This window comes from Hemitrygon akajei, chromosome 1 (genome assembly GCF_048418815.1).
Source record: "Hemitrygon akajei chromosome 1, sHemAka1.3, whole genome shotgun sequence".
NCBI classification, from domain to species: Eukaryota; Metazoa; Chordata; class Chondrichthyes; order Myliobatiformes; family Dasyatidae; genus Hemitrygon; species Hemitrygon akajei.
Window position 1 is genome coordinate 176,867,747 of NC_133124.1, and position 12,735 is coordinate 176,880,481.

Sequence of the window (12,735 nt, forward strand, 5' to 3'; positions counted from 1 at the left end):
TTCGTTTTGTGGAGGATTTTGCCCCCCAGGTTCTGAAGATGCGTGCTGAGTTTAAAGGTGTAATGAAAGTGCTTTTTGATCGTGGTTTTAGACCCTCTCTTCGCAATCCAGCCGACCTGTGAATTACGCTTACTACTGGAGAATATAAGTGGTTTAAATCATTGAAGGATGCTGAGGCATTTGTTGGAAGTCTTCCAGCTATCCCGTCTCCTCAGGAACCCGGTCTGACCTTCTAAAATGGTGGATAAGTACTGCTCGTAGTAAAGCTATTTTTTTTCCTGATTCAGACTGTACTTGAATAATTCAGACATTATCTATTGAGACTCTAAGGGCTGTAGACAATCTCTCCCTGGACTTGGTGCATTTTTTCTAAATAGATAATCCGAGTTTAATGTTTCCCTGTGGACGTTTAGTTTGTACTTGTGCAATCTATTGTATTCTTGTATAACTTTATCTATAGAGATCTACAATTGACTTTAACTTGTTTTGGAAGTTGGGAGTTTTTATTGAAGGCCTCCCTGTTGGTTGATTCATAGTTTAAGTTTTGCTTTTTTTCCCTGTAAATGGTTGATAAGTACTCTTTTTGAATCTATAATTTCCCTCTTTTCTCCCTCCCCTTTTTTTTCTTTTAATCTTCTATAATTTTTCGCAGGTAAGTTAGTTTTGGTTTTCTTTTGATTTTCTTTGTATTAAGTCTCACACTTCTGCTGAAGCTGTTCCTATTTGTTATGTTTTCTAGTGCATAAACTAGCTACCATTTGCTATAGTATTTATACGGAACTGTTGTTAACAACACAGAACTGGAAGTCATACTTGGGTTAATTTTTTTGGTAGAGCTAGCTGCTTTTTTTGGTAGCCGTCTAGTTTTGGGTTGGGAGGGTGGGTTGGATTCTCCAGTTCCAACACCACTCACTGTTTCCTTTGCTTTCCTCTGTTACTCAGGACATGTTTCTGTTTTGATTCTACGAATCTATGTTTACATTTTTGCTCCCAGACTGTTATTGTACTGCTTGACTTTTTATATGCCTGGTGCCTTCTACGCACTAACAATTGATAATGGTTAATACACTTAAATTTGTGAGCTGGAATGTAAAGGGATTGAATCACCCTGTTAAAAGAAGGAAGGTCTTCTCACATATTAAACAACTCAAAGCGGACATTGCTTTCCTTCAAGAAACTCATATTCGTTGTTCTGATAACTCCCGGCTTTTGTCAAAGTGGGCGGGTCAGCATTTTCATTCATCCTTTGCTGCCAAAGCTAGGGGGGGTCTCCATCCTTATTAACTCAAATATTCCTTTTGAACTCCATAATAAGATATCTGATACAAATGGCTGTTTTGTTATTGTTTCTGGTAAACTATATAATACTAAAGTTGTACTAGCAAACCTGTATGCCCCCAATTTTGATGATGTTAATTTTTTTGAACGTTTTTTCTCCTCACTACCAGACTTAAACTCATACTCTCTTATACTGGGTGGTGATTTAAATTGTTCGTTAGATCCTAGTTTGGATCGATCGTCCTCTGTTACTAGACCACCTACTAAATCTGCCTTAGCTATTCAATCGTTTCTCTCTATTTATGGTATCTCTGATATATGGCGTTTCCTTCATCCTACTGAGAGAGATTATTCTTTTTTTTTCACATGTTCACCATACCTTTACTAGAATTGACTACTTCTTACTCGACAATCAACTCATTCCATTTGTCTATTCTTGTGATTATCAGAGTATACTGATTTCTGACCATGCCCCAATTACTCTGTCTTTAAATTTTCCTGGTCTTCCTCAGAGGAATAAACACTGGTGGTTTGACTCGACTTTACTATCGGATGATGATTTTCTAAAATTTATCAAGGATCAGATAACCTTTTATTTTAACACCAATACATCACCTGAAGTGTCATCCCAGATTGTCTGGGATGCCATGAAAGCATATCTGAGGGGTCAAATAATCTCCTATACAGCAAATCTTAATAGAAAGTCCTGTGCAGATCGATTAGACCTCATTAATCAGATTAAAGAATTGGATCAACTGTATGCTCAAACTAAGAATCCTGAACTATATAAGAAACGTGTAGAACTTCAAACTAAATTTAATCTTCTGTCCACTCAACCTGTCGAATGCCAACTTCTTGAAAGTAAGAGTCGTTTTTATATTCATGGTGACAAATCTGGTAAATTTCTAGCCAATCAGCTGAGGCGTTCCAAAGCCAAACAACATATTACAAAGATCCAGAAGGAGAATGGAGACCTTACATCGGATCACTTAGAAATCAATGACGCATTTAAAAATTTCTATTCTCGACTTTATTCGTCTGAATCTTTGAATGACAATATCTCTATCGATCATTTTTTAAATAATCTGAATATTCCTTCGCTTTCATCTGATTTTAAAGCCAAACTTAATGCGCCTATATCATCAGAAGAAATATCTTCTGCAATTTCTGCATTGTCCTCAGGGAAATCTCCTGGACCTGATGGGTTCCCCGTAGAATTTTATAAATCATTCTCTTCACTTCTCTCCCCAGTTACTTTCAGTATTATCTGACTCGTTTAACTACGGCAAATTGCCACCCTCTTTTAATGAGGCTTCTATTATTCTTTTATTAAAAAAGGGTAAAGACCCAACAGAGTGTTCCTTATATAGGCCGATTTCATTGCTTAATGTTGATGTTAAAATCTTGGCCAAAGTTTTGGCTTATAGATTAGAAACTGTTATTCCCTCTATTATTTCTGATGATCAAACTGGTTTTATTAAAAACCGTCTTCCTTTTTTTAACATTCGGCGTTTATTTAACATTTTATATTCACCTCCAACTGGGATTCCTGAATGTGTTATTTCCCTTGATGCGGAGAAAGCATTTGATCGTATAGAGTGGAACTACCTTTTTGCAGTTTTAGAAAACTTTGACTTTGGTCAAAGTTTTATCTCTTGGATCAAATTGCTGTATTTGTGTCCTACTGCCTCTGTTTTAACTAATTCTCAGAAATCCCAGTTATTTAACCTCAAACGTGGCACTCGTCAGGGATGCCCTTTAAGTCCCTTTCTCTTTGATTTGGCTATAGAACCTTTGGCGATAGCTTTTCGAAATTGTCCTGAACTGACCAGGATTTGGAGAGGAGGTGTTGAGCATAAAGTTTCTCTTTATGCTGATGACTTAATACTTTTTCTTTCAAATCCGTCTACATCCTTACCTCTAATGTTTTCACTTCTTGACCAGTTTAGCCAGTTCTCTGGATATAAACTTAATTTACATAAGAGCGAACTTTTCCCAATTAATAAAGAAGCACAAGAATTAACATTTCGTGATCTCCCTTTTAAAGTAGTCCACAATCAATTTACTTATCTTGGGATTACAGTCACAAGGAAGTTTAAAGATCTCTTTCGTGAAAATTTTGCCAATCTTTCATATACTATTAAACAGAGTCTGTTACAATGGTCACCTCTATCTATGTCTTTGGTAGGTCGTATTAATGTTGTTAAAATGTATGTTCTCCCTAAACTTTTATATTTATTTCAATCAATCCCAATTTTTATTCCTAAATCTTTTTTTGATTCCTTAGACTCTATTATTTTGTCATATCTGTGGAAGAATAAGCGCTCTAGAATTAACAAAGTTTATCTCCAAAAATCTAAAAAAGAGGGTGGCATGGCTTTACCTAACTTTTGTTTATATTATTGAGCAGCCAATATACGTTGTGCTACCTTTTGGTCTTTTTTCCATGGCCAACCCGAGTACCCTAACTGGGTGGCAATGGAGTTGAGCTTCACTAAAGAATTATCTATCTCTGCACTTCTCGGCTCTGTACTCCCTAGTAGTTTGTCCAGATTAATAGTTAATCCTCTTGTCAGACACACTTTGCGTATATGGGCTCAGTTTAGGAAATTTTATGGTTTCCATGGTTTTTCCTTTTCTAGCCCTATCTTACATAATCACCTTTTTTTACCTACTACATATGACTCAGTCTTCCATGATTGGTATAGGAAGGGCATTAGACATTTTGAAGATCTTTTTATTGATAATCGCTTTGCCTCTTTTCAACAGCTCTCTGCTAAGTTCAATCTGCCTAATGCTCATTTTTTTTAGATATCTCCAAATTAGACACTTTATTACTCCTTTAATCCCTAACTTCCCTGAAATGGCTGAGAAAAATGTTATGGACTTATTTCTTTCTATTAATCCACTAGGTAAAGGTTTAATATCATTTATTCATGATAAATTAGCAGCCCTACGACATGCCCCTGTGGATAAAATTAAAATGGCATGGGAGCATGATTTAAATACTTCTTTATCCGATGAGACTTGGGACTCGATTCTCAAATCGGTTAATTCAACCTCTCTTTGTGCTCGCCATTGCCTTTTACAGTTTAAGATTGTTCATAGAGCCCATATGTCTAAATCTAAATTATCTCGATTTTACCCTAAAATCAGTCCGCTTTGTGATAAATGCAAAAGGGGTGAGGGCTCTCTCATTCATATGTATTGGTTTTGTCCTAGCTTGGAGAAATTTTGGAAAGATGTCTTCATAACGTTATCGTATATTCTGAATCACCACCTAGAACCTAACCCTTTAATTGCTTTGTTCGGATTCTGGGGTGAGACAGATTTACGTCTGAGTTCGACTAAGTGTCGAATATTATCTTTTGCCTCTCTCCTGGCTAGATGGTTAATCCTCCTTAGATGGAGAGATGTTGCCCCGCCCACACATGCTCAAAGGCTTAACGATATTATGGCCTGCTTAGACCTTGAAAAAATTCATTATTCAGTCCTTAATTCGGATTTAGAGTTCTATAAGGTCTGGGGACCTTTTATTGAGTACTTTCATAACCTTCCTCTTAACTAAGGTTATTTTTTCGGTCCCTTGCTTTCAGCTCCTTTTTTTTTGTAGTAGGCATTAATATCTTCTGTTGCTAAGTGTATTTACAGTTTTGGGGGTTTGATTGTCCTGATTTATATTCTCTATATTGTGTTGTGGTTGGTCTGGAGTTTTTTGTTGTTGCGGGGCTTGGGGAGGATACTAATTTTACATGTCTTCAATTTGGGTGCTTTCTCAATTATCTTTCTTTGTATCATATTATTATTGTATGTTTATTTTTGCACTGTATCAACGTTCTTCATTTTGATCTGGATTTTTTTAAATCTGTAGCTATGTAGAAAATGTATTAAAAAACTAATAAAAAAAGTTGACATTATAGCTAAACAATCTCTCAAATCATCTATAATACAGGTCCAGATCCCTCTAAGCAAAGCGGAAGTCAAAAGCATTATAAAAACACGTATTGAGGAGACATGGGAGAAACATTGGGATGAGAGTGAAACAGGGAGACAACTGTACAAAATACAAGGACAAGTCAGATACCAAAGAATATCAGGTGGGCATAGAAAGATAGAAGTGATCATCAGTCGTTCAAGAATTGGACACACACGTCTTAATTACACATTATATTAAATAGGGAAACGTCCAACTGGGTTGTGTGAAAACTGCAATCAACCAGAAACAGTTGAACATGTTTTGATTAAATGTAAGAAGTATGAAAGAGAAAGGGTGAAGATGATAGGAGCGCTTAAGATGAACAAAAATAAAACTGCTGTGGGTATAGAAGACATTTTGGGAGTTCAAGAGAAATACGGACCTATATCATGGAGTATCTGAAAGACTCTGGTTTATTGTATAGAATTTAGGGAATGCATTTCTTTTCATTCCTCCTGTTCATCAAACGATCCACACTCCAGTCTAGCAGGTGGCGGTAATGCACCTTAAAGCTGGTTTGGCAACCGTCATACAACAAAATAAGAAGAAGCAGAAGCTCAGCCGTTTGCCAGATTATCAGGAGGATGGGCGGCTACAGGACACTTGATATGCCCGCTGGGTGGTGCGGCCGGTAATTGCAGCCGCCACAGTCGCCGCAAGCTCACTACCAAGGACAGCCCCGCACTCTTACGGAGAAGGTGTTGTCCAGTCTGAAGGGCAGAAACGAGGGACAGTGTGATATCGCAGAGACAATGCTGAGCATCATCAATGAATATTGTTGTCACACTGAGGGAGCGCCGCACTGTGGGGGGGGGGGCGATAGTGAGTGACAGTGTGGGAGGGGTAATTCTGAGGAAGAGTCAAACTGTGGGAGGGGTGATACAGTGTGAGATCTCTCTCCTAAAGTTGAAAATAGCGGCCAAATCCTAAAAGGACGGGTTTAGAGACCTCCAGAAGGTTTTGGGAGTGTGGGGTACCATATTGACAGTGGACTAGAGCGGTTTCTTTCCTGCAAGGACCCGGTTTTTGAAGTTTTCGGGCCGTGTTTCTCGAGCGCTGAGCAGTGGCTGCAGCTGACGGATTGCCAAAGTTCGAGACTTTAACTTTGTCCGGAGCGGGAACAGATTAATTCCGTTTTGAAACAGCGAAAACCCCTCCCGTTTAGATTGCCGAGCCCAGGGCGATTGGGAAGACTTCGGAGCGGCCGGAGGAAGAGCGGACTGACCTGGGAGACACCTTCGTTTTTGCAGCAGCACGGATGGCGCTGAGGTTTTTCAACCAGACGGACATCCAGCCTATCCACGGATAACTCCCATCTCCCTCCCCTCTCTGAACTGTTTCCTTTTGAGAGATTATTTGCTGGGGTCTCGCTGTGTTTAGCGTTCTGTAGTTGTCGAATTTCGGACTGAGTAGTGACTGCCATGACAGAGTGCATCTCCAACATGTCGGCATCGCAGTCGTATGCGGAGACTGCGGGCTCTGGAATTACATCCCGCGAAGTGAGTCACCCTTTCAAATTAATGGCTCTGAAAGATGCTGTACAACGTACGGAACCAACTTGAGTCAGTAGGAATGACGCTTTGAAGCCGACGTCGCTGGGCCTCCCCCCGCTGCTCCCTCTTTCTGTTCCTCCCGTCGGCACACACCTCCCCCTTCCCCGTGCCTGTGGCGACGGAGGTCGGTGATGGGCGCGGCACGGGTGAAGGAGTGGGTTGAGGTAGGAAGGCAAAGAGAAACTAGAAACACACCGAGGCTTCTACTACTGCGAAGGGGTGGGCAGTTCCTGTTAAACATCTTGAGAGTAGAGGAGGCCATGGATAGACATATCAGAATATCCATAGCCTCCTCTACTGTCAAGATGAATCTACACTCAGGTTGGAGGAACAACACCTAACATACCGGCTGGGTAGCCACCATGCTAATGGCATGAACATTGACTTCTCTAACTTCCGTTAATGCCCCTCCTCCCCTTCTTACCCCATCCCTGACATATTTAGTTGTTTTTTTTCTCTCTCTCTCTGCCCATCACCCTGCCTGTTCTCCATCTCCCTCTGGTGCTCCCCCCTCCCCCTTTCTTTCTCCCGAGGCCTCCCGTCCAATGATCCTTTCCCTTCTCCAGCTCTGTATCACTTTCACCAATCACCTTTCCAGCTCTTAGCTTCATCCCACTCCCTCTGGTCTTCTCCTATCATTTTGCATTTCCCCCTCCCCCCACTATCAAATCTCTTAGTATCTCTCCTTTCAGTTAGTCCTGATGAAGGGTCTCGGCCTGAAACGTCGACAGTGCTTCTCCCTATAGATGCTGCCTGGCCTGCTGTGTTCCACCAGCATTTTGTGTGTGTAGGATGCAGAAGGACTTGGACAGATTAGGAGAATGGGCAAGAAAATGGCAAATGAAATGCAATGTTGGAAAATGCATGGTCATGCACTTTAGTAGTAGAAATAAATGTGCGGATTATTTTCTAAATGGGGAGAAAATGAAATGCAGAGGAACTTGGGAATCCTTGTGCAGAACACCCTGAAAGTTAACTTGCAGGTTGAGTTGGTGGTGAGGAAGGCAAATGTCATGTTTGCATTAATTTCAAAGAGGCCAGAATATGAGAGCAGGAATGTAATCTTGAGGCTTTATAAGGCACTGGTGAGGCCTCACCTTGAGTATTGTGAACAGTTTTGGGCTCCTTATCTAAGAAAAGATGTGCTGGCTTTGGAAAGGGTTCAGATGAGGTTCACAGGATGATTCTGGGAATGAAAGGTTTATCATAAGAGGAATGTTTGATGGCTCTGGGCCTGTGCTTGCTGGAATTTAGAAGGATGAGGAGGGGGGGATCTCATTGAAATCTTTTGAATGTTGAAAGGCCTGGACAGAGTAGATGTGGAAAGGATGTTTCCCATGGTGGGGGAGTCGAGGACAGGCGAACAGGGCCTCAGAGGAACGTCCATTTCATACAAAAATGTGGAGAAATTTCTTCAGCCAGATGTTGGTGAATTTCTGGAATTTGTTACGGACAACTGTGGAAGCCAGGTCATTGGGTGTATTTAAGGCAGACATTGATAGGTTCTTGAGTGGCCATGGCAAAAGTTTATGGGGAAGAGGCCGGGGTGTGGGGCTGAGGAGGGGGAAAATGGATCAGCCATGACTGAATGTTTAAGCAGATTTGATGGACCAATTGGCCTAATTCTGCTCCTATGTTTTATCATCTTCTCATGGATATTCAGGGCAACACTTGTTACTAAATAAATGATTTAGTTATCCTCCTGCTGAAATTTGCAGACTATTTCTGTGTACTCTCCAGAGTATTGCTGTACCTGTATGATAACTGATCCCCATACTTACACTGCACAGTTAGTGTGAGGGTCTGCTCCGATGAAACAGATGGGTATCTGACTCTGCAGGTGAGATTTTGCCCGTGGTGTTTGAGCGCTGGGGTCATGGTCAGGACAGAAGTATATGTCAGAGTGTTGTGCCACCGAGTTACACTGCTTGAGACTGATGCTGGTACATCCGTGGGGGTGACCCAGGTTAAGGTGGGTGAAGTTCCATTACACGTGGTGTTGAAGATGCAGGTTATGTCCACAGACTTTCCTTCAACAAGTTCAGCAGCAAATATCATGGGTTTATCTGTGAAATCTAACAGAGAGAAATTAATCCTTTTAGTTCAATATCACCAGATGCATCAGTTCAGATAGAAATCCCAGCCCCACAACAGGAAAGATGTTTACAGGATGATCCCTGAACAATGAGGGTAGAGTGTGAGGGAAAGTTGAACAGTGTGGGGTTCATTACTGTTCTGAAAGCTGTTGAGAGGGGAAATGGGAAACAGAGTCCTCCACTGAGAGCCACAATATCACACAGTCACTGATACATTCAGTGGGATACGTCCTTCCCCAAACAGTGAGACATGGGCCAAGTGGACTTGGTCAAGGGGGAGATGTTCAAAAAGTTCAAATTAAATTTATTAGCAAAGTACATATACAGGTTGTTACCATGTACTGTGATACCGTGAGATTCATTTTCTTGCAGGCATTTGCAGGAAAAAAGAAATCAAGTCAAATATATAAAAATCTACACAAACAGAAAAAGACTGACAATAAAAAGACAAATTGCAAATTCAAAAAATACAGTACTGAAAACGTGAGTTGTAAAGAGTCCCTGAAAGTGAGCCTGTAGGACATAGAATCAGCTCAGAGTAGAGGTGTTTGAAGTTATTCACACCATTCCAGGAGACTGGTGTTTAAAGGGTAATAACTGTTCTGGAACTGGGTGGTATGGGACACAAGGCTTCTGTACCTCCTGCCCGATATTAGTAGTGACATCAGGACATAGTCTGGATGATGGATAAACACACAATGGACGAAGGAATGGAAGGAAGTGCAGATGGTCGGGATGGAGAAGGAGTGGAGGGTCGCGGGGAAGCCAAACTCTGCCACATGAGAGGTACCTAGTTTGGAAAGAAACTGCATGTAACTCTGAGAACCTCTTGTGTCCATGACAGTGGTACTTCAATATGTTTGGGAACATAAACTGGCTTTCATGACATAGTAACAGTCGGTACGCTTAAGGTACAGAGGCTGCTTCGGGAATGAATGGGAAGTTTCCTGAAAACTGGGAGCTGTGATGAAGTGAATATGGACCCAGTACAAGTTTATATTATTCCCCTCTGACTGCTGAATGTCTGCTGTTGAGTGACCACACAGAACACCTACCAGAAACACGGAGCCGCGTGACAGGGTGATAGTTGTAACGAGCACTTCCGGTAAACTCAATCCTGAAATAGTATGGCCCTTCATCTTCCTGTGTGATGTTGTCGATAACCAGGGAACAGTCATCATCATTCAAGTCTCCAGACAGACGGGTCCGATGCTGAAACTTCTGCATCTCCTGACTGTGATCACTGGAGTGAAAGGCTATATGATGATTATCCTGTTTTTCACTGTTATACCAGATACCAGTCCTCGGCTCCTCATGCAGATTTGATGGATAACGGTAGTGGCATGGAATCTGGGCACACAAACCTCTCTGTGCTGTCACATGTAATGGTGTGTCAGCTGTCCACTCATTTGACATTGTGCCTGAGGAGAGAATGAACAAAAGTTTGGTAATGGACGGCTTGTGAACACACCGGACTTGATAACCACCCCCTTTATCACTCCTGCACTGTGGACATGGTGCGTACTACGTGTGGGAGACACAAGGAAACCCACCAGGCCTCCTCATGGTTGGAGGGGTCCTGTTAGTCGGGGGGGGGGTGGAAGGATGAGTGGTGCAGGTTCATTTTGTTTTGCCTCATTGGCTCAGGAACAAAAAGTTGGTCTCTCACTGTCAGGAAGAATCAACGATAGAGGTGTCATCTAACAGTGCAGGAAGAAATGGAGTGGCCAAAACTGGTCTGCTCTCCTCTATTGGGAATCACTTCCTGTTTGCTCTACCACGTGTCGCTGTCTCTACTCCTTCCATCCATCTACTACACTGGATCCGTCAGATCTTATGGATCTAGGAATGAATGTGGATCATTATTATGTAAGGGATCCCTGTGGGACTCCCACAGGTACAAGGATGCCGACGTGCCTGTGACTGAGTACCACAGATGCTGGTGACAGACAGACTGCAGTAGGGGCCTGTTCTGACAGTTCCCACACTAACAGTGCAGCTTTCTCACAACCTGTCACAGTCAACAATGCAGCAATCCCACACACTGTCCTGCTCGTACTGCAGCCCAGTCAACGTGTAACGTCACAGTACGTCACACTGCGGCGATTTGAATCTGCTGGAACATAAACTGGCAAGAGTAGTGGACTTAGCACAATGCATCACAATACATCCCTCCCGACGACTGGGACTATCTACAACAGGCGCCACTTCAAGAAGGCAACGCCCATCGTCAAACATCCCCACCATCCGGACCGTGTCCTGTTCTCACAGCTCCCATTGGGCAGGAGGGGCAGAAGCCTGAAGGCCCACATCACCAGGTTCAGGAACAGCTCCTTCCCTTCAAACATCCTGATCTTGATCAAACACAACCACATCCTCAGTATCGCAACACCGTGACCACTTCGCATTACAATGGGCTTCTTTTGTTTCAGCTGTGTTTTTTCTTGTAAACTTGTGTATAATTTGTTGTTCCTCTGAATGTTGTGCATCTCGTGTTAATGTACCTGTGATGCTGCTGCAAGGAAGTTTTTCATTACACGTGCTGACATGGACTTGAGCGTCTGATGATAAACTCCACTTTAACACACGTGACTCTGAATGTGTGACACTCCAATATCTACAGTGCAGTGTTCCTTCTGCACCACCCTTTTTCTTTTACAAGTTTATTCACACAAAAATACACAAAATACAAACGTTCAAGACGGTGAACAAGTTCCAATTAAAATATGTTAATCAGCCAAATCCCTGGGGTGGGAGGGAAACCGTTCCTGGAAATCCCTGAGTGTACCCAGAGTAACACATGCTCTCTCTCCAAGGACAGCCGGGCGTGAACATATCCCCGTAACAGGGAGGGGCAGAGAGTCGGCCTGGGCCGAGCAGACCCCTTGACTGTCTTCCGCCCGGACATAGGAATGGCCAACTTGGCCAAGCCCACCAGTAGATCCTCCGAAGGACCTGCCCCTTCCGTACTGGGTGCCTGTATATCAGGAGCACAGGGCTGAAGTGCAAACAAAACCCTGAGGAACAACCCCGCTGGGGGGTAAAAACAGGCCGCCAAGGCGTGTCTCGTCTGCAGTTGAAGGCAAGGAAGTGAAATGTCGCTCTTACAAGAACAGCCTGGGTGCATCACGAAAAGGGACTGTGAGCTTCGCACCGCGGGTACCACCCTATCTTCATGATCAGTGACAGAGGAAAGGCCACCACCCCAGGATCCAGAATCCCTCCCAGAGACAGGTCCTGAGGCGGGACAGGGCAGGTCTCCCACTCACCACCACCACCCAGTGCCGTATAATCCGATCTCAGAGCAGACACCCCACTGATCCTCCTGGAGTTTGATCAGAGGGCACGAGCCATCCAGGAAATGTTCATCTCTTCACATTTGTCACCCTCCCCGGTAACAACATTATCAGAGTCCCCTCCCTCCTCGCCTGTTGAGACTCCCTCCTTCTGAATAACTGAGCAGAATAGTGATCTGGGAATACTCCGGTTCCCCTCATGCACCGGGTCCGGACTCCCTCCGTATCGGAGGCTCCGTCAGACTCGGGCACCACTTTCTGTACCCTGGCCTCCCCAGGCCTTTGCTGAATCTCAGACACCACAGGGCCCTTCGGGCTGGGTTCAGGAGTAACCTCCTGCCCCTCTCCTCCGGGGGAGAGGCCTCGAGATGTTGTTCTTTTTCTTCACGTTCCCTTCAGTCACCTGAACCCACCCCTCAGCGTCATCCACGCCGCGCCCATCCCTGACTTTCACCACCACTGGTGGGTGGGGGGTGGGTGCGGGAGTTTGACTGGAGGGGGATCAGCAGGAGTAGGGGCAGCTCGGGAAGGCTCCG

General features: G+C 43.3%; 1 protein-coding gene across 1 annotated transcript in view; it reads right to left on the reverse strand.

Annotated features, from left to right (window-relative positions):
• LOC140727233 (sialic acid-binding Ig-like lectin 5) overlaps nt 1-10,130 on the reverse strand; it is a 34,473-nt gene extending 24,343 nt beyond the window's left edge. The window contains exons 1-2 of the mRNA XM_073044526.1: nt 9,959-10,130; nt 8,589-8,882 (exon numbers count right to left, since the gene is read on the reverse strand). Of these exons, the coding sequence (XP_072900627.1) occupies nt 8,589-8,882; nt 9,959-10,130 (466 nt within the window). The remainder of the gene's footprint in view (nt 1-8,588; nt 8,883-9,958) is intronic.
• Between the last annotated feature and the right edge of the window lie 2,605 nt (nt 10,131-12,735).